This window comes from Mytilus galloprovincialis, chromosome 1 (genome assembly GCF_965363235.1).
Source record: "Mytilus galloprovincialis chromosome 1, xbMytGall1.hap1.1, whole genome shotgun sequence".
In the NCBI taxonomy this organism is placed as follows: Eukaryota; Metazoa; Mollusca; class Bivalvia; order Mytilida; family Mytilidae; genus Mytilus; species Mytilus galloprovincialis.
In genome coordinates, this window is record NC_134838.1 from 105,435,895 (window position 1) to 105,462,107 (window position 26,213).

A 26,213-nucleotide genomic window follows, 5' to 3' on the forward strand; every position below is an offset into this window, starting at 1 on the left:
GTCTGACAGACATGAGGACCTTGCAAGGTACGTACATACCAAATATAGTTATCCTATTACTTATAATAAGAGAGAATTCAACATTACAAAAAATTTTAACTTTTTTTTCAAGTGGTCACTGAACCATGAAAATGAGGTCAAGGACATTGGACATGTGACTGACGGAAACTTGGTAACATGAAGCATCTATATACAAAGTATGAAGCATCCAGGTCTTCCACCTTCTGAAATATAAAGCTTTTAAGAAGTGAGCTAACACCGCCGCCGTAGCCGCCGCCGCCGTAGCCGCCGCCGGATCACTATCCCTATGTCGAGCTTTCTGCAACAAAAGTTGCAGGCTCGACAAAAACCAAAGAGACGAGCAAAATAGTGCCTTGTTATCAATGTAATGTGATATCTCAATATAAATAAATAGGACTTTTTGTTTGATTTCAAAATTCTTATTCAGATTCAGGTGATATATAACACAATTCTACATCCAGGTGCATTCTGCATAGGTTTATTTTAAATAATAAACTTTTATAAACAAAAATGTGAATTTTACAATGTATCAGAACAGCTTTTTCTCTTTAAATTAATTTCAATACTGAAACATAATATTCCACTGATTTTTTGTACAATGCTTCAACAAGACAACAGACAAAGCATTATATTAAACAGCAAAATAACAAAATCTACAGCATTAAGAGAGGAGCTTTAAGTAATAAGTCAGGCTGTCTTTTAATCCTTTCATTCTATATCTTTCTTCACTACTATTAAATAACCTTACAAATTTTAAAGTACTAAGTAACCATTCATATAGTAGTACAGCTGTAATGTACACTATTCTAGTTCATATTATAGAAGTCTGACTATACATGGTTGTTTCTTCAAATTAACCTAAATTAACAAATATTATTTTGTTCATTATTTCTTAGTGATAATAAAGTTTGTTTTGAACTTTTAATCAAATAATTATCAGCTACTCTTCAATGGTGAAAAAATAAAACCTCTCACGTTTTTAACCATTGCTGCTTTTAAGTTTTATAAGCAGTTCTTCACACATTAAACTTACCATTTCACATTTTCTTTTCTTACTCCTTAGAAACCTTTGATATTTCTCAGCGAAAAGGTAATAGAGGTTCAGTCTACTCAGTTCAGTAAAACTAATAAAAACATGGTCAAATATTAGTGATACCCTCTGATGTAATGTTAATTACAATGAGAAAAGTGAAAAGGGTTAAACAGTATACATATGCATTACCAAAATAAAAAAATTCCATTACAATACACCAATTTCAAGTTCAGAGACTTTGCAAAAATCAATAAAGGCAAGTTGACAAAGCCTATTCTTAGGCAGGTTGACCAAGATCTAAGGAATTATGATAATATAAACATTCTGTCTGTGATTTTACAATTTCTGTTGTAATTAATACCAATTACAGTAATTTGTTTCATATCTGTCTATGCCATATAAACTTGAAATTGGTGTATTGATTTTTTAACTGTAATAAAATGTTTCTATTTATCACTATAGCTCCTATGTTATTTTTCTAATAACTCAAGACTGTTGTAATTGATTTGAAGAACTATAGGGTGTAAAAATGATGTTATAGACTATGAACCTTTACCTTTGAGAAATGATATTAGGCTTCAGAAGCAGATATAACAAAGTGCCTGCCACCATATAAGCCCCTTCACCAAAAGGAAGAAACTAAGGTGGCCCGAAAATTACTAATACACCATGCCAATTCTTACACATAAACATCAAGGTTTTATGCATAAAACAAGTTAACACATTTAGCAATGATAAAGATTACCTTCCAAGTCTAAATTAACGGAAGGAATTAAAAAGATCTGTTTCTTTAAATCTAGGGCCTGTTCTATTGTCATTTTCAATTTTCTGTTTTTAATATTTTGGAAATTGATAAAACAAGTGAAACTGCGAGCTACTGCTCACTGATGATACCCCCGCCGCAAGTGGATAATATTAATAGTGTAAAAATATGCAAGTGTTCGGTAAACAGGAAGTTGTCGCGTGATGAATCTGAAAATGTTCGGTAAACAGGAAGTTGTCGAGTGATGAATCTGAAAACGCATCACACGGCATAGCTGACTTATATAAATCCTGAAACCAAATTTCAGAAATCCTTGTATTGTAGTTCCTGAGAAAAATGTGACGAAAATTTTCAACTTGGCTATCATGTGTAAAATCATACAAGTGTTCGGTAAACAGGAAGTTGTCGAGTGATGAATCTGAAAACGCATCACACGGTATAGCTGACTTATATAAATCCTGAAACCAAATTTCAGAAATCCTTGTATTGTAGTTCCTGAGAAAAATGTGACGAAAATTTTCAACTTGGCTATAATGTGTAAAATCAGACAAGTGTTCGGTAAACAGGAAGTTGTCAAGTGATGAATCTGAAAACGCATCACACGGTATGGCTGACATATATAAATGTTGATACCAAATTACAGAAAGGGTGGATGTGTAGTTCCTGAGAAAAATGTGACGAAAGTTTCATGGGACGGACTGACTGACGGACGGACTGACGGACTGATGGACGGACTGACGGACGGACTGACGGACAGACAGAGGTAAAACAGTATACCCCCCCTTTTTTAAAGCGGGGGTATAATTAAACAAGGAGGACACTGAAAGCAATAAAAATTATGAATTTCTAGAAAATAAAAGTTGTAATTTTATACTTTGATGAATAGTAAAATGAAAGTCTGTTGACTTATTTTATGCATAATGTCATTCTCAGTGAGGGGTGATCTATATATACTAGATATGTCAAGCCACTGTGTGTCCCAGTTAACTCAAATGGGATTTTTGATGAAAATTTAAATGTTAATGTTGTATTTGAATTTAATAATACAACTTTTATTCATTTCTGTATTTAAATTTTTTTATTGTACATATAACTTATCTCTTTTATATTTTTGAGCAAGAGCTAGCTAGCACCTGTTTTTTAATGGGAACAGAAAATGAATGCACTGAACAAAAAAGTTATAGGAGACAGTTTTATATTATTCAAATGGATAAATATCTATGATTTAGGGATTTTTAATGGCACATGACAAAATTTTCCTCCTACAGAATTTTTTAATGACACACATTTTCTAATGGATCTTTGGGACACACAGAACATACACAATGTAATAATAACTCAAGTACACAAAACTGGATGCTTCTATGTTAACTGAATGATTTAAAATATCTTAGCAAATTATTATCAAAAGACGGATTTAACATGTGAATATTTATGAAAATATTGATGATGTTTTATCCAACAGGAATATTGTTCCCTTTAACTGGCCTGATCACAACATACATGTGATGTGTAATGAGAGATACAAATTATGTATGGAAGACATTTCTTTCAATTATCACACATTAATCATGATCGCACACATACAATTCCATAACATGCTATAAGTCTATATTCTTTAAGTCCATAAAATCTTGAGTAGCTTAAATCCAATAATTTAACAGAAAAAGTCAGACAGGAAAAATCTGCCCTTTTCAAGAGAAGTCGTGGTGATTGTTATATAGATATACAACAAATATAATTAAATTAGTATACAATTACACGCAAAATGCTGGACACTTAAAATTGACAAAAAGGAGACAGTGATAAAATAACAAATTAGTTATCATTTGGGACTTCCTACATATGGTGATGTTATAATGTGATTAGGATATTTCATATCTTCCCCATCGTTAGGAAAGTAACATCAAAAATATTCTTAATATACACTGAATCTGTTTATTGAAATCTAATTATATATTTCTGCATTAATTATAACAAATTGCTTTTTCTGTTCTCCAAAATGAGATTCAATTTAGTATTGTAAACTGTAGGCACATATTCAAATTAGTCAGGCTTTAACCTGGGTAAAATTCAAACAAGTCGAACTTTGATTCCATTTTAGTCCCACAATAACACCCAAATAGAAAGTAAATAACAATTATGGTATTAACAAAAACAACAAATTTCATAAATACATTACTTTGGCAACAGAATAATTCTTGTACATATATTATTTATACACAAAGAAAGCAGGATATTCTAGAAAAGTAGGAAAGTAGGAAAAAATATATAGCTTCCTTCTAAATAATGTCTCAAAGTGCTGAAAATCTAACAAAAAGATTACAATTGATTTTTGCAGCTAGATAGAATAAAAGCAAATACACTTTCGTTAAAGATGCATGTATGTTAAGCCACTCTTACCTACACCCATTCTCAACCAATCAGAAACCACCACTACAGAAAAATCAAATCTTCCATGCCCCCTCATGTTTTTGTAAATAATGATGAGACTTTATAACATTGATATTGAACCAGTCAAACAATGCTACCACTTGGGTTTCTAAAATTATGCAGAAAATGTATAAGCAGCATTGGCAGTGCTTTTTGAATCATACACTCTACAAGCAACTGTAATGGAAATAACAAGTGAAAAAAAGTTGAACTCCCATATGTTGCCAAAGTAGTTTTCATTTACACCCCATCATTTTAAGTAGTCCTACTTCCATTTATAAAAAAACAAAATTCAAAACATTCTACATAATGAAACTTCCTATCTACATGGACCTGAGTGGAACTATAGCGCGAGCACATACAAGCAATTCGTCAATAAACATCTTTAATTATTATTTTAAAGACACTCCCTATCAATAGCACAGAAACCAGATTTAGATTTTTCTATATTTTTTTTTAAATTTCAAGCACTTATTTTATAAATATCACCTTTTTTTTTTAAATCATTTGATTATTGTCTTCTAACATTTATAAAAAAAAATTTTGTGTGTGCACTTTTAAATAACTGATTTTTTATTGAAAATATGATATTAAATATTTTGAAATGATCTGTTATTAACAGATGTTTATTGACAAATAGCCTGTACCTACTTATATCAAATGTCACCCTGAATATCAGTATAATGACAATTGAAAGAATTAATTGTCAAATCAAAGGATACAGTATTCCTTTATTTAACTAACTCTACCATAGAAAATTGAAACAATGTCACTGCTTGCTACCCTCAACATCATTTAGAAAAAATGTTTTTACTTTTTTTTTTAATGAATATCAAAATTCATCATGTTTTCTTCATGTCTTCAGATTGCCTCTTCTATTTATAGACTTTCCCAAGTAACTTTAATGGTTTCATTTTTTTTTACAAAAAGTTTCAATTTTCTACAGTATAACATACAAATAACAAACATTCTATCACAGAAATCAATTTAACATGTACAACTGTCCTGGATTCTAATACCTAAATAACGGATAACAGTGTCAGTCAGGAATACTTTTTAAAGCATTTGTAATTTTTTAGCATGCTTTTATTGGAACTGTATTTTTTTTCCTGTATTTTAGAATATCTTCACTTTTAAACTGATTAATTCTTTTATCAGTATATATGTAGCATTTAAAAAATTTAATAACATTACAAAGAAATTTGGCAGACTGCACTTACAACTTAGAACTAGTTTTAACAAAGGAGAAAGAACATATCAAGCTGTCCAAAAATTATGATCTGAAAATTCATTCTGGTCTTAAATATTAAACTTTTAAAAATGTTTTCTTATGATTTTAACTTTATTGTTAATTTTAAATCATTTTTTAAAGCAGACAGTTGAATTCACACACATTATAACATTTGTACCATATAAGGAAAAACATAATCAACAGTCTCAGCACATATCCTCCATTTAGCACTATATTTCAACAAGCAAAGTTACAAAACCAATGCCTCTTCTGACATAAAGATAACAAAACAGATTGTAAATCAACAGTTGAAACAAATAAAATAATTACAACAAAAGCATAATGATATGTGACATTTTCAAACCATTCAGTGTTCCAGCTATCATTAGATAAGAGTAAGATCCAAATATCAAAAAGTGCAATTAAGCACATAAACTAAATAGGAAATGGGGCACTTGGAATATGTAATTGGATTTCAAAGAAGGATACTTAAGCCAAACATTATTTATTCCTCAAAAAATAGGAAAAAGGACACAGAGGGTGCAAAATGAAGGGAAGGTATTGTGCCCTGAGAAAGAGGTCTAGCTGGAACACTGCGGCATAACCTCCATCCAAATATTTTCTTAGTACAGTATGGGTAATATAAGAGTTATGTTTGTACCATTTCAAATTATATACAAAAAAAATTCTTTCCAAAACAAAATAGATAAAGAGTTCCTTCTATACATGTTTATATCATTATATACTTTTTAAGTTATTGTAATATAGCACTTTATTTATAAATACTATTGCTTATAGTTTATGTTTAAAAAATGAAACTAGTGTAACATATATGTATTGAAGTATAACATATTCATTCACATACACAACTCTTACAATATATGTATCAATACATCCTACATCTCTAAAGCACATAATATACACATAGAAAACACATTTACTCTACTCAAACATTCAAACTCATATACAAATGTATTATATACATATGGAATATTATCACATGCAAACATTTTCTGCTATGTCTTCAAACACTCGGATGATTATGACCTCCTTTACAAACATTCACATGATGTTGATTATGGTGTTGTTCCGGTAATTTGTGCTAATGTGGGATATAATGCTACTAGAACGGCAAATAGTAACATCAGTAATGGTATACTTGAGCAAAATGATAGCTGAAATACAAAATACACAAATTAAAAATAAAAAATATCAATAAAAATAGATTTGTTACAATTCACAGCAGTTACATGATCAAACAATATATTGCCCTTCATTCAAAATAAAGGACACCATTCTTTATATGTACGTTTTGTGTTAATATAGGAAGATCCTGATCAAAATATGGGTTTTGGTTTTGAGTCAAATGCACCTGCCATGTGTAGGGTTAATTCTATTTAGTAAGTTAATCATCTAAATAGTTAACCTTAATAAACAAAACAACCTATTCTATTTGATATAACTACATGTAGTATAAAAGTTAAAAGATTTATGACTATGAAGATCAATGTAATCTCTCCATTGCTTGACATTTAATTTGGTGTATTTGTTGGTACAGAACACCCTGAAATAGACTAGTAATGAATATTCTTGCTTTTTTGTATTCAATTTGTGAAGTCATCAACAAAATATTTTCCTATGCATTTCACCATACTAGTAGCTAACCAGATGCTCTGCAGGGCACAGCTTTATACGACTGCAGATGTTGAACCCTGAACGCTTGGACCAAGTATGGACTATGGACACAACATTTAAGCTTGATACAGCTCTGAATTTGGATTGTGATTAAATAGTTGACACAGCATAGGTTTCTGACACAGAATGAATGTGGTCTAATGAACTTAAAACATTTTTTTTTTGCTTTTGAGCGATTCACTTTGCTGTTGAATATTAATCCTCTCAAAAAAAATGTTTGTAGAAAATTTCTTTATTTCTGAAATCAGAAAAATTGAACACCCCCAAATTTTTTTTCATCTCCCCCTTTTCCTTATTCGAAAACTGATCTCAATTCAAATTTCTAATGGAGTTTGCAACAACTACTCATTTAAATACATCATAAAATATTAAAATATAAAATGTCATGGTTAAAATTAATTCTAATTACAGGTAATAGTAACTTCTAAAAAAATAAATGGGGAATGTGTCCAAAGGGACACAGATGATGCCCCCACTAGAATATAACGTTAAAAAGGGACATAACTCAAGAACTGTAAAAGTGAAGCTGCCAAAAATTATACTTGAACTGTGTTTAGAGGTACTAAGAATTATATAATCATTTCATTAAATTTAGTTGAGACAAACTTAAGTTAAGAGAACAGAAACAAAAAAAATCTTCAATTTTTCCACTTGTAAAGAGGCATAACCCTAGAATGGTGGTTTAAACATATTTATTCATAGTGGATTGGGAAACAAGTTTTGCAACTTATATTAATCCCTTTCCACTTTGCGGGTGTGAGTGCTGCCTTGTAGCGGCATTAGCCTGCTCTTTTTTCGAAATCTACAAGGGTGCCTTAAATGTACAAGATATATGGCTCTCTCTTAACACGGGTCAGCCATTTATCGTCCCCGTCCTATGGACTACCATCGTTTCCTCGAGACCATACTCGCAAATGGTGCCAAGGGAGAGCCGAAAATTAAGTCCCTGAAATTTTCATCCCAGATGGGAATTGAACCAGGAACCTTTGTGTTAGTAGTCCAATGCACTAACCACTACACCACGGCTCTCCCTAGAATGGTAATCAAAGTGCTTGTAATCACTGAATGGCAAAGATTGTTTTAATTTATCAGTTGGTAGTAAAAGTGAATATTGCATTGTATATTGTATATAGCATTGATTTAAGTTGATTCAACTACTATTCTGGACAAAAAGATAACTCCAATTTTCAAAGAATAATAATCATGGCTAAAAATAAACAAAAAAGATTCATCAGCAACATTTTATATTGGCAAATTTCCAATGAAGTTTATTAAACTAAAGTTATTGGCAAATTTCCAATGTACATAATTTAAAAGCAGTTAAGGTGAGATAAACAAAAAACCTTCATCAGCAACATTTTATATTGGCAAATTTCCAATGAAGTTCATTTAACTTAAAGTTATTGGCAAATTTCTAATGGAATTTATTAATATTAAAGTTTTTGGCAAATTTCAAATATACATAATTCAAAAGCAGTTTAGGTGAGATATTCAAATGAGTTTCAATTACCAACCTTACACTGGTTTTAAATTATGTTTTGTACTTAAGTAATTATCCACCAATTTGAAAACGGGACCAAAAATTAAGAATCTAAATACACGGTTATATTCGGCATATCAAAGAACCCCCATAGTTCAATTTTTGATGAAATCAAACAAAGTTTAATTTTGGACCCCTTTGGCCCCTAATTCCTAAACTGTTGGAACCAAAACTCCCAAAATCAATCCCAACCTTCCTTTCGTGGTCATAAACCTTGTGTTTAAATTTCATAGATTTCTATTTAATTATACTAGAGTTATTGTGCGAAAACCAAGAAAAAAGCTTATCAGACCCTTTTTTGGCCCCTAATTCTTAAACTGTTGGGACCAAAACTTCCAAAATCAATCCCAACCTTCCTTTTGTTGTCATAAACCTTGTGTTTAAATTTCATAGATTTCTATTAACTTATACTTAAGTTATAGTGCGAAAACCAAATGTCTTCGGACGACGACGCCAACGTCATACCAATATATGACCGCAAAATTTTGCGGTCGTATAATAAGATGAATACAATTAGTTTTATAATCTTCATTAAGAGATTTGATTGTATTGAAAGATTACCTTCTGTTTTAATTTTTCCATATCAATAAAAGATCACTGAACTTGTTCACTAGTGGTACAGGTAGTAAAACATTTCAAGTATACAAGTACTGTGGATTCATGTATATTTTCTAGGGTATAATTGTCATGGATTGAGGAAAACTTGACATGGATATTATTTCATGGTTTTGTCAATCTCTGCATACATATCCTATAGAAATTTATACTTTGTTGAACATTTGAATTTGGTGGTGCACCTAAAACCATGAAAACCATGACAACTGGTATCCAATGAATACTAAAGAATCCTCAGTAAGTGAATACAACATGTATTTGATCTGTTAGAACTTACCACTTTGCTTCTATCTGACAGCTGCTTATATTCTTCAGCCATATTGGCTATTTCACTTTTCAGTTCTCCATTTTTCACTGAATAAGTTTCACATTGTGACTTAAGACTGGCTATCTCCTCATGGGCTTCACACAACTAAATAAAAATGCAGATTTTAATGAAGTGTTTGCCGAAAAGCAGAAATAATATTCATGAAATGCATCAACAATAGTTTTAATTACAGTACAAATATCTTCATTTAACTTTTTAAATCATAGAGTTAAAAGATGTTTTACTACCATCTTCAACTTCAAAACTGTATATAATGAACAAAATTTCTTAATACGAAACATCACTACATATTAATGCTGAAGCTCATAATATCCAATTTATTAACTTTCTTTTTCAATAATTCCTCTATATTAAAAGAACATCATTTACTTCTTAACATTGACAATAAAACAATTGAACAGTGTTATTAATTGTCTGTTAGATTCAAATTTCTATAGTGTTCAATAACTGTTTTCTGTCTTATATTCACAAAAGGTATAAAAATCAAATATGAAAAGTAAGACTTTAATGGCAACACTGCAATACATTTGAAATGGATAAATATTAAAGACTTGAAGAATATTATAGGACTCCTGTTAACTGTTAATACAATTTTTTTCTTTTATAGAAATCTACTTTTTAAAGTCTTTGGGGTACACAGTTGTCCATCTGATTGACACTTCAATCTACATGATCACTTTTTAACATGCAACATCAGAAACATACTCCAAAACGTGTCACAGCATAACAGAATAGAATGAATTGGTATTTAAAAGTTTAAAATCTTATCAATATTCCAAACAAAAAATAGTAAAAAGTTGTCGTGTTGCAAAATCTATGTATATCAAACAAACAAATGCCTTGCTTATCAAATTACTATGCTTAACCTCACATAACCATGTTCTGAAATAATTCTTATGATGGTATATCATTATCCAGGGAGAAGTAGCAATAGGATTTGCAAGAAATAACCATTTATTGATGTAAAAAGCAGGGACTGGGGACAGATTAAAAATGCTTACCAAGGATTCCATACACAATAAAAGATGAAAAAGATCTTTTCACTTTCTGCCTTAATTGCATTAAAACTAAAACCAAGCAACTGTTAAAATGGAGCTCTGCATGAAATAAAAGCTCTAAGGAATTTCTTAAGCTGTTTATTTTATAAAATTAAATTGACTGCATTTTCAGTTACAAATGTACTTTTACAAACTTAATCAATCTTTATTTTTTAATATCAAATTTTAAATATATTTATGATTTTATTCCTCGTATGAAATAAAGTGGCTACTATCTACACCAATCTTAAAACAAAAGCAATCTTCCTTAGCGTTTGATGATAACTATTTCAAATACTCTGACACATTTAAATACCAAACATGTGTCTGCATGTTTGGCAGTATCCGTGAGGAATAGCTGTGCACATGAATCAACACTAGTGATAAGACCAATGGTTCCTGATAACTTTATAGATGTGAAACTAAAACAGTAGACCTGAAAATTTGAACTTGTCAGTCAACTCTTGTAATGTTTATTTTTTTGATAAAATCTGAGTTTTCAAAATTAATCTGTAAACATGCCTGTCCATGTCCTTCATAAAATTTGCTTAAAAGTTTTTGTGCATGAACAGAATTTCTATTTCTACTGTTCCTTAAATCTAAAAGAAAGAAAACTCTTTCATGGATCAAGTTGTACAAACTGTAAAAAAAAAATCAGAATTCTAGAGAAATAGCAAAATAGCATTTTTGCTTTCCTGACTGCATGGGCCACAGAATAACAACGATTCTTAAAATATTGTTTGAGGTAAAAATACACATCATTATTTGCATAAACAAAAATATTAGAAATGGACAGGCATGCTTCAACAAATAACTTCATTTCTATAGTTAAAATACATTTGGAATTAAAATTAAAATTCATTTGATATTTATTTTTTGTATTTTAACCATGCCAAACAAATAAATACTGTCTAATATTAATTCTGACAAAAGAGAACAGTATAATTCTAAGTTTGCTTAGAAGTTAATGGGAGTTTCACTGCAATTAAATCATGTGACCTTACAAATTAAACAAAACAAGCCTGGCTGAGTAAATGATAAGGAGAAAATCAATGATAATCTGACAACTAAACAGGCATCAGCATTACAACAACAAAAGCTGGATGGAAAATAGTAATTGGTCCATCGCTAAAACTAAACAACAGAAGCTTCCAGCAACAACAATACAATGATACCTTCAACGACAACTTAGGGTCAGAAGAAACACTTTTCAAAGTAGGCTTGGTGACTCCAGATGTTTTTAGGCGACCTCCCATAATGGGTTGTCTGCCCCTTGGACTGCGCCTCACCTCCTGTTTGGCAAGGTCAGTTTCTTTCTGTGAGTCCGTCATGTTCGACCGCCACACAGCTTCTTTTGTTTCTAGTTTTTGTTTTAAGGCCTCTAATTGTTTATAAGATTCTTGGAGTTTGTTGTATTCTGAAGAAAGCTGAAGGTTCTCTTTTCTTGACCTACAAAAGATAAATCATTATAATTATAAACAGTTCTATACTGATTTTACAATATATTCATTCTGGTTGTTTATGATTTAAGAATTAAAAAAAAAAACATGGTGCAACCTACTTTGCAAATGACATGAATTTTAGTACAGTTAAATCCATCTCGTATTGGCCTGCTAAGCAATCAAATTCTTTTTCTGTAAACTCAAAGAAAGGACAAGTACAATAACCCTGTTTTTGGCCCCCTAATTTCTCATTTTTCAAATTCTGTTTTGGAAAGCTACTTATTATGTTAAAACATTCCCTGATGTTTGAATTTTGTTTGGATGACCTTTAAAACCACTAATTTTCGCAACTGGGGGAGGTGAGGGGGGTTAACTTTCTGTAATTATTCAAATATTGTAATTATTATTCATTTTGCTGGTGATTTTGCCTGGGCCAACGTGACCCAGGAATTTTTTATTCCAATGTCATGAGAACTGTTTTTGCTGTCTAAATCGCCATAATTTTTTCTGGGTCACGTAGGCACGTGCTATTACATTTAAAGAAACAATGGCCAAAAATCGTTATTTTTCCTTCTTTTGCCGTTTATGATGCCCTTTTTGTTTTGAAGTTTATCCAAACAAACTTCAAATTTAAGGGAATATTTTAACGTGATAAGTAGCTTTCCAAAGCAAAATTTAGAAAATGAGAAAATAGGGGGGCCAAAAACAGGCCTTATCGTACCTTGTCCTTTTGCATAGTTCTTTGTCACTTATGTATAGAAACTATAGAACTGAATAGTACTTACATTTTCATCTCTGCTTCAATAGCTTGAATCCTTTTACGTAAACTGGCACACTCATCTTTCAAGGCAGCAAAATCAGCTAATAAAAAAATTAATTGCTATAAGTCACCATTTGTGAACTGAAACTAAAATTTCAAATAGACACATCTTGAAAAACAAACCCACAGAGATAGTTGGATGTATTTTTATCACACCTTAACAACATACCCAAAATATAGGCAAAATGTATCCTTAAAGAATTGTGTAACATACACCATTTTAGGGGACACGATACAGTAGAAAAAGGGAGAGATGTAATGCTGCTGCAAATAACATTGTGAACAGTTGTCTTAATGCGATAAAACAATAGTTGAACAGAAAAGAAAATGATATTGTCCTTAAATATCTTAAAATTAGCACATTAACTGCCATTTCTTTCTCTGCATGTCATTTATTCAGCAACTAAAGAATACCACACACAAGTTTGAAAACTAGGCTCAATCTTTTGGGGGTATCAAAAGTTTCAAACATTTTCTGGAATATTGCCAAAAAAGAGTCCAAGTTTTTCAAATACTACTAACTAAAATAACATGAAATGTAAGTGTTAATAATTTTAAAACTCAAATTTGAGTCAAAATTCTATGGAAAAAGACCAATGGTGGATTATTACTGTATAGTATCCCCTCAAGGTAGAACAAACAAGAAAGGGGTAAATAATATATACTAACAGAAATACCAAAAAAAATCTAATAAAATATTGCATAAAATAATCTTTTTTGAAAAATTTACCAACAAGAAAACTTGAATGTTGTTACCATGGTGACTGACAATATTCTGGATAATCCTGATAAATCACCATTTCAATCATTACTAAACAACTACACAAATATCTAATCAAGAACAAATGAGTTCAAGGTGATGAAGGGCTAATATCAACCAACACCATAGGTTAAACCATTGATATAATAGCCAAAGACTAATATTAGAGCTCTTGAGATCACCACACTGCATTCAACAAATGTCCAAGCCATGTAAACTTCATCAAAAGTTTTCTTTATGAAAAAGAACATCTTGCCTTTGATCAAGATGTATTACCAATAGGAGCAAACCAAAGAAAGACTTGAAGTATAGTTGAAAACAATGACTGTGAGTTCAAGCTCATTCTAAATGAATAACCCTTACTAACATTGCCTTTAAATATACAAAAAAGATCAAAAAATTTAAATTTCTCTAATGATGCCAATCACATTACAACCATAGGTTCATGCACAAATATACCATATGCTGAACAATTCTTATGCATTACAAATGCTATTTCCAAAATTCTGATTTAACAAAAATACGGCATTCTGATATGAAATTAAAATTTAAGTATAATTGCAATAATTGATGATGAAAGCTTAATTTATATTCAGTTTTTATTATGTAGTTTCTTTAAAGAAATGCGTAAGCTATAGAAAATAAAAATAAAGCAATAAAATGACATTTACCAATGATATTACCTCGATGTTTAACATTGGGGCTAGTATGTGAACCCGGATGGGAGTCTGAGTGCGTCAGTCGAGCATGATGTGATTCTCTGGCTCGTTCTTTCCTATCTAAATCAAGACGTTCCTGAAGATGACGTACCTTGTCTGCATGGCATAAAATAAGACTGATATTAGCCGTCCATAAGATAAAGAGTTTGACCAAAAGCCATTGCAGACACACAGCCAAGACCACGGACATGCGTAAAGCAAAAGAATTAATCAGAGAGAATAAAGGACAGTTTTACAACACCAACAATAACTGGAAATTAAAGTAAGCAAAGATGATGAAAATATGGAAAGTCAGGATCTTATTAAAATGAAAAGAAAAGACTTGTTTCCTCTTTTACTTACATGCTGATTTGAAATCAAAAGTCAAACATGCAAAACATATAACATTCAGATTAAAAAATAAACTCAATGCAAAAGTTATAAAAAAAAATAATTGAATGCATTCACACGTACAAACATTTGTATATGAATATATATATATATGTGTGTGTATAAAGGTGTAATAAAAATACAAGAACTATATACATGCAGAAAAACAGATTGTGTAAAACAATATACTGAAATATAAACAACAAACTACACTATGTCCTCAATATATTCCAGTTCAATAGTACATTAAACAATGCCAAAAAAGATACACGATTATCAATAATTTGGAACATGCAAGATATTTGTGAAATATGGTGGCGTGCAATTTAAGAAAATGTGTATAAAATGAGGGAAGTCTACATTACCAAAGATTTAGAGAGTAGATGCATACAAATAAATGTCAGTAACCATGCAAAATTGAAATAGTTATAAACCATGCACATTTATTTGATTTATTAATTAATAAAATAATCAAAACTCTCTGAATTTAATGCTTTCTTACTTTCATTTTCTGCATAAATACTTTTTACATCTTCATTAAATGCAAGGAATGATTTAGAATAGCTTAAAATAACCAAAACAACATAATTCCAACCAAATACTTTCAAATTCTCAAGTTTTTTAAATCTACTTTATGAAATGGCTTATAATCTTAAAACATATTTTTGTGTACTTTACAGGAAGAAATATAAAAAGAAGAATACCTTCTGCTTAATCACTCTTAAGAATTTTTGAAATGTATCAAAATTATATGATACAAAAATTTACCAGATAAAATTAAAGCAAATCATGGCAAAAATGTACTTCACAATGTTGAAAACATTTAAAGATGTTGAACACTTACTTTTGAGTTGTTCTGATTCGTTGTGATTTTGTTTTGCAGATTGCTGTGTTTCTGACAAGGTGCCTAGTACAAGGGAAAAATCATACATATAGACTGCAATTTATTAAGTGAGTAGTGGTGTATAGCCGTCACAACCTTTGCAATATTTGTAATGTTATGGTGAATTATATAAATAACTTTTAAATTTTAGTGAAATATATAACAGTACTATACTGATGTCCATCTGTTAGTAAAACATATACAGTTTACTTGATGATATAGAAAAATTCTTAGTATCTTACACAATTTCTCATTTTTTTATGCAGCAATATTAAAGGTAGACGAAACGTGCGTCTGTCGTATATACAAAATTTAGTCCTGGTATCTATGATGAGTTTATATACAGAAGTTTTTTGCTGAACAAAAAAAACACATACAAAATACCAAGAGTGTAAAAAACAAGAGTGCACACACTGACATGTCTCGCCTTCTTTACTAATCATTGATATTATGTTGATAGTCCTAAGTATAAAGCTTTTTTACAACTGTCACATAAACTTAACATTAACCAAGATAGCTAAACAAAGACCAATGAACCATGAAAATGAGGTCAAGGTCAGATGAATCATGCCAGGCAGACATGTACAGCTAACAAAGCTTCCATACAACAAATATAGTTGACCTACTACTTATAGTTTAAGAAAAATAGACCAAAACACAAAAACTTAAGACTGAGCAATGAACCGTGCAATTGAGGTCATGGTCAAATAAAACCTGCGGGACTGACATATAGATCATAATATATTTCCATACACCAAATATAGTTGACCTTTGGCATATAATATTAGATAAAAAGACCAAAACTTATAAACTTAACTTTGACCACTGAACCATGAAAATGAGGTCAAGGTCAGATGACATATGCCCCCTAGACATGTACACCTTACAATCATTCCATACAACAAATATAGTAGACCTATTGCATAAAGTATGAGAAAAACAGACCAAAACACAAAAACTTAACTATAACCACTGAACCATGAAAATGAGGTCAAGGTCAGATGACACCTGCCAGTTGGACATGTACACCTTCCAGTCCTTCCATACACCAAATATACTAGCCCTATTGCTTATAGTATCTGAGATATGGACTTGACCACCAAAACTTAACCTTGTTCACTGATCCATGAAATGAGGTAGAGGTCAAGTGAAAACTGTCTGACGGGCATGAGGACCTTGCAAGGTACGCACATACCAAATATAGTTATCCTATTACTTGTAATAAGAGAGAATTTAACATTACAAAAATTCTGAACTTTTTTTTCAAGTGGTTACTGAACCATGAAAATGAGGTCAAGGACATTGAACATGTGACTGACGGAAACTTCGTAACATGAGGCATCTATATACAAAGTATGAAGCATCCAGGTCTTTCACCTTCTAAAATATAAACCTTTTAAGAAGTTAGCTAACGCCGCCGCCGGATCACTATCCCTATGTCGAGCTTTCTGCAACAAAAGTTGCAGGCTCGACAAAAATTGAAAAATGTGCCCTTCTGGACAAACTTACTTACTTTCATTTTTAAAGATTTTAATATATTTTTGATTATTCATGGTTTTAAAATGAACATTTGCAAATCCAACATGATACTGAGTATCCAAATTTCTAGCATTGGGGTGTCAATATTCAGATTAAGTTATAAAATCTTCATTCAGTGAAGGGGAGACAAAAATCACTAGAATAACCTCACAACATAAGTTGCAAATTAAAACTCAAAATGAAGGGCAATGTTTTTTTTACACAAATGTAAAGTTTCAGTAAAATATGTTGATAATGCTTACAAGATCAGAAGTTAGCAGGAATTCGAATTTAAAGTTATAATTTTTGCAAGTTACTATTGAATTAAAGTATGCAATTTTGTAATTTTTACGCTGACAGTGTGTTTGAAAAGCCATTTATAACTTATATAATAAAAAAATCTTGATTTTGTGTTATTTTATACCCATATAATCCTAAGTGAATGTTAGTAACATTCAATATATATAATACACAGTTATAAGATTTATCAAAAGACTTGATTATATGAAATGTGACATGTAAACAAATATTACGTTTTGCTTCTTCCAGCTCTTTTCTAGTGTCCTTGTGTTTGGATTTCTCTTGTTCTAAATTTTCTGAAAGATACAAATGTCACATGTGCAATGTCTTAACAAAAAATAATTCAAATAGTTCCATAATAGTAGGTACACAACTTCAATACATATGCAATCATTTTGTGAAGTTTTTAAAGATCGTTATTAAAAAGAGTTGATAACAAATATTGGAACTGTCTCATGAAAAAAAAAAAGTTTTCAAGTTCTGAAAATAGGAACTAATTTCTCAAACAATTCTATAATAGTAGGTGGACAAATCCAACATATGTGCAATCTCCATATGAAATGTAAGGGATATGAAAATATAGGGAGTTGTGTACATAAACTGGTACAATCACTCATAAATTTTGCTGAAACATTACTTTGTTCCTGAGTTAGAGAAAAAAAAGAGATAAACTTTCAATAGAAGGTGCACAGAATGTGTTGTCTTTCTTTGAAGGTTCAGGATTTTAGTTGACGCTGTAGAAGGAGTTATTTACACTGCCCTGTCAACTAACCAAACCGAGCTCATCATACTATAAGCTGGTATTAAATTTGGTCAAACCCAGCTAAAAAATAATAAATACACGAATGCATGCTCTGAAGAAGTGTTCCTACAAGTTTTGTTGAATTCTAACCAGCCATTTTCAAGGAGTTGCAAATACATTCGTAAACATAAAGTGCAAGATGGATGTCAAATGTGTTCCTTAGCTACAGTTTGGATGTCAGGTCACACAATAATTGGTACATTAAATTTTCAAATAAACTGCATGTATACTATAGAATTACTAGAGTGTTCCAATGGTTTATAAATAAACTGCATGTATACTATAGAATTACAAGAGTGTTCCAATGGTTTATCTTTTCAGAAATGACTCACTTTTAGTTAGAACTAAATCCTCTTGGTTAGTCTTGGTATGTGATTGTTCTTCCAGTAACTGATCTGTTAAACAGTGAAGCATGCAGTGGTTATGTAAAATGTTAGGTTAGGAAATATAACATTCATATCATTTTATTTAATTGTAGTTACAATGCAGTGGATAACATGTTTGGAAATAATATGTATGGAATTTCTTTTTACACATAACTTTTGTGTACAAGGCAGCACTCGCACCCACAATGTGGAAAAGGATTTAATTAATAAATAAGTTGTAATAACTTTTTTCCCAATCCACTAGTATAAAAAAATAGGTTTAAAACTAGTGGACATTAAATTCAAAAATATTACATGTATGCATTAAGTTCAGTGTATTACCTTGAAATCATTTCTTTACATGTATTTACAATGCAGGGAATTAGCTGTTTGGAAAATTATACCTTGAAATATTTTTTTTACACATTATATATATGCAGTGTGCACTAAGTTCAGAGCATTACATTAAAATCAATTCTTTACACATTATTACTATGTTGTATGCATGAAGTTAAGAGCATTACATTGAAATCAATTCTTTACACATTATTACTATGTTGTATGCATGAAGTGCAGAGCATTACATTGAAATCATTTCTTTACACATTATCACTATGCAGTGTGCATTAAGTTCAGAGTATTACATTGAAAACATTTATTTTTTGTTTTGGTGAAAATTTTAAAAAAACAAAGACTTCTTTCAAGGAACAAATTTAGTTAGTAAAACAGTTTAGTCATTCATTTACAAAGTATGTAACAGTTTACTGTTACCAGTTTCATTGAAATTTGAAATGGTCATTTATTTTATATAAACTGACAAAATTGAAATGGTAAATGAAGAATGTGATGTTATAAACAAGCCTCATGCACCCTATCATTAAGTTTATAAATAATCATACCTCGTAAATCTAATATCTGTTGTTTTACTTCTTTTGTTGTAGTTTCAGCTTTCTTTAATTGTTCTGTAATTTAAATATATATTAGTTATAAAAATCAATTTAACAAGAGTGCACATGTTGAAATGTCTGACCTGCTATACCCATATACTGACCATTGATTATATGTTGATTGTCCTTAAAATAAAGTTATCCTAAGAGAGAAATTATCATTACAAAAATACTGAACTTTTTTTAAGTAATCACTGGACAATGAAAATGAAGTCAAGGAAAATGGACATATTACAGACAAGAACTTCACAGCATGAGGCCTTTATATACAAAGTATGAAGTATTCAGGTTTTAAGTTAGTAAATACTGCTGCCAAGATATCCCTATGTCTTGCTTTTTGGCTCAACAAAAACAAAATTCAAAATTTCTGACACACATAAATTTTTCCTTTATATGTCATAATGTGTTAATTTGGTTTTTTATTGTATTTTCTTAACATAAGCTGGTCTGAAATCTGCTTTTAATTTTTTTGTCTGAATATGATAAAATTACGAATTGAGATGTATAAACATATAAGTTTGTCAAAAGAAAATTATTAGACCAACTCCATAACCTGATAAATTGTTTTGAATTCTCAAACTGAGTGTAAAATTAGTTTATCAACTCATCAGTGAGGTAAGAAGCTAATACAGATGGTCTACATAATTGCAAGTTATAACAGATATAAATAGCCTACCTTGAAGATCTACTACCATTTCAGACTTCTCATCTGCATTCTTTTGAACATCTGTTAATTTGGATTTGAGTAGAATGGCCTCGTCAGCACTCTTTTGGACCCTTGCTCTGGTGTCATCTAATTCATCTAAAATAAACAATAATGTGGTCTTAATGTTTGTGTATGTGTAGAAAAGATTTAGTGACTCACTCAAGATTATTACATTTTATTTGTTAAGCAATTGTTCAACAGATATATATAATACCCCCCTCCCCACACACTAAATTCATAATTTGTTATAATGCATATTGTTGTAACTATCAAATCAAACTATGGACTTTAACATCATTTTCTTCAGAATGGCAATTTAAAATTTCATTTAATATTATATAAGTGTTATTAGGTTGCTGTATTAGCTATGTGTTAATGTATTTATAAGCGTTGTTAGGTTGCTGTATTAGCTATGTGTTAATGTATTTATAAGCGTTGTTAGGTTGCTGTATTAGCTATGTGTTAATGTATTTATAAGCGTTGTTAGGTTGCTGTATTAGCTATGTGTTAATGTATTTATAAGCGTTGTTAGGTTGCTGTATTAGCTATGTGTTAATGTATTTATAAGCGTTGTTAGGTTGCTGTATTAGCTATGTGTTAATTTATTTATAAGCGTTGTTAGGTTGCTGTATTAGCTATGTGTTAATTTATTTATAAGCGTTGTTAGGTTGCTGTATTAGCTATGTGTTAATGTATTTATAAGCGTTGTTAGGTTGCTGTATTAGCTATGTGTTAATTTATTTATAAGCGTTGTTAGGTTGCTGTATTAGCTATGTGTTAATGTATTTAGAAAAGTAATACATGTACTGTAAATTTAGAAATAATTGTGAGGTTTTTATTATTGCAAATAATTCAACTGGGTGGGTATCACAATAATAAGAACTGGCGTTCTTATATCTGATACGAATATCTGTATGCAAATTTTCCTAAAATCAAAATAATAAATGCACAAATATAATCTCTAAATTTACAATAGGCAAGACCCTGCTTTAAATATTTTAAACTGTCATATTTATTTACATTCTATTTATAAACTTCTTATCAAACAGTACCAAAAGCTTATATTTACTTTAATATTTAAAATAGAAACACCTTTTGAATAAGCATTCCTGTGTATAAACAAAGTTCCCTTCAATCGTCTTCTTGTACAAACATAAAAACAGTTTTAATAACACCTGCTTTGTACATGTTCAGTTAAATGGAACTCTACAAAAATGAATTTGACATAGATGACATACATGTATTATTCATGTAAAACATGAACTACATTTAGATGTGTTTGCATTCTAAAATATCTCATTCAATCATGGTGATAAATGGGACTATAGCTTTAGGCACAATAATTTAAGCATCTTTTACAACTAAATTGTAATAGGAATTTTCACAAGTTTCAATTTTTCACAGTTTAACATTGTTCATTGTGTTTTAACATACAGATTTTAAGCTTAGATATAACAAATAAAACAGAAATGTGTAAAAAAAATTACTTGGCAAGTGATAATACACAAGTTTGCATGTGTTAAACTAAGGGTAATTTGTTTAAAGTTTTTACAGAAAAAAATTCATCTTTTGGAACAATTTTTAATTCTCTTATTATACACATTGTAAGTAGTAAAACTTTATTCTATTCAGTTGGTACCATTCAAAGCCTGGTTAATGGTTTGTGTACAGTCAAAGTCATCATGTTGAGGAGGAGTAACACCATAGTCATTTTATTAGGACTGTCGGTACCTTCAGTTAAGTGGATTCCAGAACAGATTGTCTCATAGCCAATAGAAATTAAGTTTAATTCAAAACTGAGACCATTAAGTTTGCTCTTTGGTTTCCAACCAGTGCAGTCAACTGACTGGCTGTACCTAAGCAGTGCCTGATAACAACTAGAATGGACCAAACAATTGACTGGCTGTAACTAATCAGTGTCTGATAACAACTAGAATGGACCAAACAATTGACTGGCTGTAACTAATCAGTGCCTGATAACAACTAGAATGGACCAAACAATTGACTGGCTGTAACTAAGCGGTGCCTGATAACAATTAGAATGGACCAAACAATTGACTGGCTGTAACTAAGCAGTGCCTGATAACAACTAGAATGGACCAAACAATTTACTAGTTGTAACTAATCAGTGCCTGATAACAACTAGAATGGACCAAACAATTTACTAGTTGTAACTAATCAGTGCCTGATAACAACTAGAATGGACCAAACAATTTACTGGCTGTAACTAAGCAGTGCCTGATAACAATTAGAATGGACCAAACAATTGACTGGCTGTAACTAATCAGTGCCTGATAACAATTAGAATGGACCAAACATACACAAATTTGAATTAGTTTGATTTGCTTTTTATCCAGTGGCAAATATTTCACACAAATTCAAGACAAATAGTGAATAGGGACTTGTGGATTAATTTCCTTTTTTTACTGTTTTTTTTCAACTGTAATCAAAGCTATTGAACAATGGTGTTAACTCTCATTAACATTGCAAAGTCCTATCATTTTCAGTTTGTTTTTTTTTAAATATAGCAGAGAAAGAAGCATTTCCTTTCTTTGTTTTATCTTAAAATGATAGGAGAGAAAATATTTATGAATAGCAGGAATATTTTCTCTGTTTTTGTTTCCTTATGGTAACGACTTTCTACATAGAAAACTCCCTATATGCAGACTTAATAATCATGTCATTTCTACTTGTACACGGTTTTTATCTGTTATTCAGTATTTGTTAAAAAAATTAACAATCAAAATTAATTGCCTTACAGTTGTACTATCAATATCTTAATTCCTATATAAACTGAATCCCTGACCATAGGATTGTGGGTGTTTGATTGTTCCCTTTAATATTGGCATGCATTTACATGGGAGTTAGAAATTATCTTACAGGGTGTGTAAAATAAAATTTTAACAGCAGAAAATAATGCCCTTGTTTTAGGACATCAGATAAGTCAAAATAAAGAAATGTATTATATGAGGTTTGTAAAGCTTGTTTTAATACTTCATACATGTACAACATCTGTGGGGAATAGTCATAGTTTTCACTCAGAAAACTTTCTATATATCCTTTAACAACCGACTGAGAATTAATGGGACAATAGAATCAATGAGACACAATTTATAATCTAAGCATGATACATGTTAATAAAAAAGCGTGTATTTACCTTGTGATAAATAAAAGTGACAAAACACTAAAATTTTGCAAATAGAAAAGATAGGTCTTATTTTTCAAATTTATTTTTTAATAGCTTAAGAACTTCTATTTCTATGAATATTAATAGAATATTATTTTTGAAACAAAATGAGCATTTGTTTATTTTCTCTAGAATAATATAAAAATCCAATTTACAAAAGAAACATTTACAACAATTTATGATAAATAATGTATAAACAATATACACCCCCAATAGTAACATATTGTGGTCTACAGTATTTTCTCCTTTGATGTAGAGTATGCTTCCATCAATATAAGGTATAAGGGACAACATGTTTAGATTTAAGTATTTATTTATTAACATTTTGAATGAAGAGTGGGGGCGTATTCTAAAGATAAGAGGTGTTTAGAGAAGTGCATCCACAGGGTTATACAAAAACAAAATGTTGATTCCATTGAGGCAGAAATATTCTTTACAAATTTCTCTCGTAAAATAACTTTTCAACATTCATCAAATATGCACATATAATTTTATTCATAAAAATACCATGTCATTTACTATGCAAATGTCATATACTAAACAGAGTAAAATTCATCAGAAAAAAGTAATTCTCTATTTAAAAGCTGATGACACGATAGCAGAAAATATTTTGTTATTTGAAAAAATAATTTCAATAAAACCTTTTTTCTCTCTCTCTTTCATACTATCAATAAATGATTGTATAAATATTATACACATTATGTTTGCCAAAAGTGTCACAATGTTTATCTATAAGACCATCGAAGTATAGATATACCTGATGAATACGTCAGGTGATGGTTTAGAATACTTTAAAATCTTTGAATTCATAATATTAAAACTTCCTTAAAAGCCAGACGTTGCAAAAAGCCATGACGAAAAAGTTGCATACAAAAGATAAATCTAAGAGCAATTTTGCAATCCTCTAGGAGAGGCCTTTCCTTAAAAAAAAAAGAGAGTGTTTTATTATCTCTTTTAAATTTTTTAATTTTTTACCATTTTACATATGCTTAATTTTTTTTATTTTTGACAACAAATGAATGGGTTTTATCCATAGCATATATTTGTTGAACCAAATAATTGTGATCTATACGGGGACTATATTATTTAGACGAGACTATATCATTTAGACCTACCTTCATCATAATCAATACTCTCATGTTTCCTCTTCATAATGTTATTATATTGAATAACTCATTTTTTATAAAACATGTTTTCCATAAACACAAATCCCAACAACAATAGGACATCCTCAAACATTTGTTATATCCTAATTATATCATCTTATCAAAGGTAACTTTTCACCTGTCAATCAGACAGGTAAGAATTCATGTGTGACCACTCAATGGCCTTGCTGTTAAGTCCAGTAATATTGACAGAACTAATTCATGTTATCATTCGAGCCATTTATCTATTAATAGTTTTAAAAAGAACCTTTCTTAAGATTTCAATCGTTTGGGAGAGCATTTAAACTTTGTTTTGTTAATAAATGTTTATATATGTTTCCCTCTATTGATATTTATCAATCAATGATCATGAGAAATACATTTAGGTTTATAACATTAGATATTTATTACAAAGCTTTTTGACACCTGAGTAGAGCAATTACCGTTTCAATGTTAAAATAGGGGTAAAATTATTCAATATTTACATTTAATTCAAATGAATTTAATTTTCCTTAACCTTAATACAAAAGGAAGTCTTTCGTATTTACATACAGCCATGTCCCTTTTATTTGAGATCAACACTTTCAAAGTTTAATATTGAAAAATCCATATAATTTCCTTAACGATATTTCAAACATTTTGCTTGTATGCATAAAATCAAAATGTCCTTAGTTTGAAAGAAGAAGAAAAAGAAGACACTATTAATAACTCATTGCAAATGTATATGATTTTGTATGATAAAGCAATGAGGGACATCAAAATTCAAAATTAATTAAATTGAATAAATAAAGATAATGATGAATAGCAATCAGATTTTAAGAATAATAGTTTTGATATAAAAGTCTCTGACATTTTACATTTTTTTTTTATTAAAATTTCCCCAAAACATTTCAAATGTGAAGTTTATTGAGCCTCCTTTGTAGATGGTATGATCGCCAATGATACAACTATCCACCTAAAACCAAAGGTCAAGAAGGTGAACAACAAAGGGTCAATCAATGGCTGTAAACAACAGAAAACCTATTCCATATAAAAAACTCAATAATAAAATTCAAACATGAAATAAATTGCAGGTTTGAGCCATAAACCCCAAAAGCTAATCCTAACCTTCCCTTTGTGGTATGGAGGCTTGTGGTATAATTTCAGAGAGATCCATATACCATTCCAAAAGTTATTCTCTGGATATAGACAAATGCTTAAAAATTGGCCTCTTATTCCTAAACTGTTAGGACCACAACCCCAAAAATCAATCCCAACCTTCATTTGTTGTTATAAACCTTGTGTTTAAATTTCATAGATTTCTATTTAATTATACTAAAGTTATTGTCAGGATACCAAATGTCTTTGGACAACATTGACGACGACAACACAATACCATTATATGATTGCAAAATTTTTTGCAGTCGTATAAAAACAGCCTGATTTAGCTAAATTAAGGAACCTTAGTGAGCATGCTCCCATACCTGGTGCTTAAACATTGTCACTGGACAAATAAAATAACTCCAAGAAAAAACCAGGTGCTCAGCAGGGCGCAGCTTAATACGACCACAGAAG

General features: G+C 30.3%; 1 protein-coding gene across 11 annotated transcripts in view; it reads right to left on the minus strand.

Annotated features, from left to right (window-relative positions):
- Window positions 1-3,741: 3,741 nt before the first annotated feature.
- Window positions 3,742-26,213, minus strand: part of LOC143048737 (uncharacterized) — a 63,434-nt gene continuing 40,962 nt past the window's right edge. For 4 of the 11 annotated variants that reach the window (XM_076222639.1, XM_076222618.1, XM_076222627.1 and 1 more), the window contains 10 exons: window positions 20,298-20,423; window positions 19,574-19,636; window positions 18,642-18,704; window positions 17,741-17,803; window positions 15,651-15,713; window positions 14,390-14,533; window positions 12,924-12,999; window positions 11,872-12,145; window positions 9,609-9,743; window positions 3,742-6,656 (listed from right to left, as the gene is read on the minus strand). In XM_076222639.1, the coding sequence (XP_076078754.1) occupies window positions 6,558-6,656; window positions 9,609-9,743; window positions 11,872-12,145; window positions 12,924-12,999; window positions 14,390-14,533; window positions 15,651-15,713; window positions 17,741-17,803; window positions 18,642-18,704; window positions 19,574-19,636; window positions 20,298-20,423 (1,106 nt within the window). In that variant the 3' untranslated portion in view covers window positions 3,742-6,557. The remainder of the gene's footprint in view (window positions 6,657-9,608; window positions 9,744-11,871; window positions 12,146-12,923; window positions 13,000-14,389; window positions 14,534-15,650; window positions 15,714-17,740; window positions 17,804-18,641; window positions 18,705-19,573; window positions 19,637-20,297; window positions 20,424-26,213) is intronic. The other 7 variants (XM_076222611.1, XM_076222647.1, XM_076222632.1 and 4 more) reach the window with 7 other exon arrangements.